Source organism: Colobus angolensis, unplaced genomic scaffold, assembly GCF_000951035.1.
Source record: "Colobus angolensis palliatus isolate OR3802 unplaced genomic scaffold, Cang.pa_1.0 Scaffold51, whole genome shotgun sequence".
Taxonomy (NCBI): Eukaryota; Metazoa; Chordata; class Mammalia; order Primates; family Cercopithecidae; genus Colobus; species Colobus angolensis.
Window position 1 is genome coordinate 14,412,490 of NW_012118599.1, and position 2,851 is coordinate 14,415,340.

Below are 2,851 nucleotides of genomic sequence, written 5' to 3' on the forward strand. Positions count from 1 at the left end.
TCCATGCCACTGCACTCCCAGCCTGGGTGACAGAGTGAGACTCGTCTCAAAAAAAAAAAAAAAAAAAAAAACAGTACCACACAGCAGATACAGAAAAGGAGGTGACCTCTTAATTCCACCCAAAGAAGTTACTGAACCACACAATATGTGCCAAGTGACAGGGTGTAGAGGGGCCCCAAGGTGAAGGAACCCAGGAATAATGCACCTGGGATGGGGGCAGCCCGAGGGGGTGGGGAGGGAGGATGAGCTGCAGGGGAGCTCACCAAGGGCTGAAGATGAATTAACAGATGAACATGGAGAGGAACAAGGTTCTAGGCAGAGCATAGCAGATGGCAAAGACCTAGAGAGGAGAGAGTATGGGGCATTGGCGAATCCAAAGCAGCCCAGGGTGGCTGGAAAGGGAGGAAGAGAGGGGTCTGAGATGAGGCTGGAGGAGCCAGGTGTGTAGAGCACTGAGGGCAGGGCAGCGTGGGGCAGGCTGTCACCAATCCACATTCCACAGTGCTCAGGTTGAGTCCTCTCTGGGACCCTCATTTTGAGGCTCCTATGGTTTCCTAATGATCCAGCTCCCAGTGATTCTCCCAGATTGTCTCTAAATCTCTTCTCCCACCATCAGGTGACCATTACAATTGGGCTGCGCTATCTGCAGACGTCACTGGACCGTGTGCCCAACCCCGAGGAACCTGAGAGCGAGAGCGAGGGCTGGCTGCTGGAGAAGAGCGTGCCGGAGACCTGGAAGGCCTTTCTGGAGAGCGTGAAGAAGCTGGGCAAGGGCAACCAGGTGGAAGCCGAGGGCGCAGACGCAGGCCAGGCCCCAGAGGCTGGCTGAGGGCCCTGGGGCCCCTCCCCTCCCGAACACTGAGAAATAGTGGACTCAAGAAACGCGGATCTCCCCCTCATCCAACTCTGAAAGTCTGAATCTCGCAAGGAGGGCACCATCTCACAGAGACTCTCCCTGATGGTGGAATTTAAGTTTAGGGTCCCTAAAAGCATTTGACACACAGTTGTTGGATGACTGACCCACAGTGTGAATGAGCGAGCTCCCTTCAGGCCCGCTGCCCTAGGATATGCCCTTCTGGTGACTCAGGGGCTCTCTCAGGTGGCTGGCCCAGGACCCGTCTTTCTCACACGGCTTTAGTCCTAACCTACAACCAGTGGCTGTATCCGAGGGCTGCTCCCCTTTTAGAATTTACCTCTTATGAGCTCCATGTTGCTTCACTCTATATCCAAAGTGTCACTTGGTGCATAAGTACAGAAGTCTGAAAAATGGCCATGTTGTCTTTTAATGCCAAGATTGACAGGTTGGCCATTTGCTTAATGCCAGAAGTTGGGGGAAAGTTACACTTTTCTAAGAATAATGGACTCTTAAGGCATTGAGAGCTCTAAACAGGATTCTTTAATCGTGAAGCAGGAGAATTTCAAGGCAGGAGATTATTTCCCCTACCAAAAACACAGTGAAGGCCTGTTTTTGTGTCCCATTCACATTCCCTCAGTCACTGCGTCTGGAGTGAACCATGGGTTGAGGAAGTCGGGCTGTTGGCGTGTCCCAGCAGCACACCACCCCTGAAGTGCCGGGTGATCTCCTGCGGCTCCTCTGTGGAAGCGCTGGGGTAGGCTGCAGCCCTGCTGTGGAAGAGGAGCAACAATCAGACATGAGTCCGCCCTTTGGAGACCAGGCCTCAGCTCCTGGTGGGCCCAGGGACACCCACACAGGTGGCCATCGCGGCCCTATGGACAACACTAATTGTCCACAGCAAAGGGCAAGGAATTCTCTGGGAGCGTCTTCTGTTTCTTCCCCCCAGATACCCATCTTGAAAAACACTATTTCTGGAATGCTTCTGCATCTAAGGAGATTCTTTGAGATAGCCCATCTTCCTGAGCTAGCAAATACATGAGTTTTCACTTTCTTTAGGAAAGAGAAGCTTTCAGGAGAAGGAATGATTTTGCTGACTTCCCAGACCCTGGTGACCAGACCAAGGCAGGGCCCAGCATAATTCCGCCAGTTGGATGAATATTCAAGAGAGCTCATTCCTACCTGGCTGGAGACCACAGCCAGAAGGCAAAAACCAGAAAGGGAACAGTAGATAATTTACCTCTGCTTCTGACCGATGGTGTTTGGGAATAGGTTACTTTGGACTGAGTTTGGGTTCTTTGCTGTCCTAAGAACTTCAGTGTAGAGAAAATAAGACTGGTGCTGCCTGGGGTATGTTCTGGGCTTAATTCCCCCAAGCAGAAGACCAGATCCAAGATGTCTGGACACCCCGTCAGACGCTGGTCCCAAGTTTAATTAGATTTCTGAGTCTCGTTGAGGTCAAGGAATGATCCCTACTGAAAAAATGCTGAGCCACACATCTTTGGCAAAGGTCCCTGAGCTCTCGCCGTCTCTCAAGAGTGCTGAGAACCCTGGTGAAAGTGCTGCTCTAGGCCCGCAAGTGTAACTATGCTGTTAACAGCTGTCAATAGATATTAAAATTCATACTGTATGAAAATCACTTTTGTTAAATGACTAAGCCCATTCAACAACATGTATCGCAGAATCCCCTACTATGGCTAGTATTTGCTAAAAAGGAAAAGAAACCCACCCTAAAGGGAAGCATTGGTAACGATCATTGTTATAAACATGGCCTGCGTATCACATCACTCCATCTTGCTATCTCTTACCTGTAACAACAGTGACTATTAGAGCAGTGACTATTATTATATCCAAATAATCTCAGCATTTGCTAGAGTTTGAACCAGAGCTGATACATGGAATTTTAATGTAGTAATTTAGGCAAAACTCCAAGCCATTTTTTCTTCTCCTCTGGCCAAAACGTTATTTCCTCAAACAGGGAAATATCTCTACGGGGGC

At 49.8% G+C, this 2,851-nt stretch overlaps 1 protein-coding gene across 1 annotated transcript in view; it reads left to right on the forward strand.

Annotated features, from left to right (window-relative positions):
* The window catches only part of PRPH2 (peripherin 2 (retinal degeneration, slow)), a 32,613-nt gene extending 30,124 nt beyond the window's left edge, over nt 1-2,489 (forward strand). Inside the window, exon 3 of the mRNA XM_011960431.1 lies at nt 617-2,489. Coding sequence (XP_011815821.1) covers nt 617-829 — 213 coding nt within the window. The 3' untranslated portion in view covers nt 830-2,489. The remainder of the gene's footprint in view (nt 1-616) is intronic.
* The last annotated feature ends 362 nt before the right edge of the window (nt 2,490-2,851 follow it).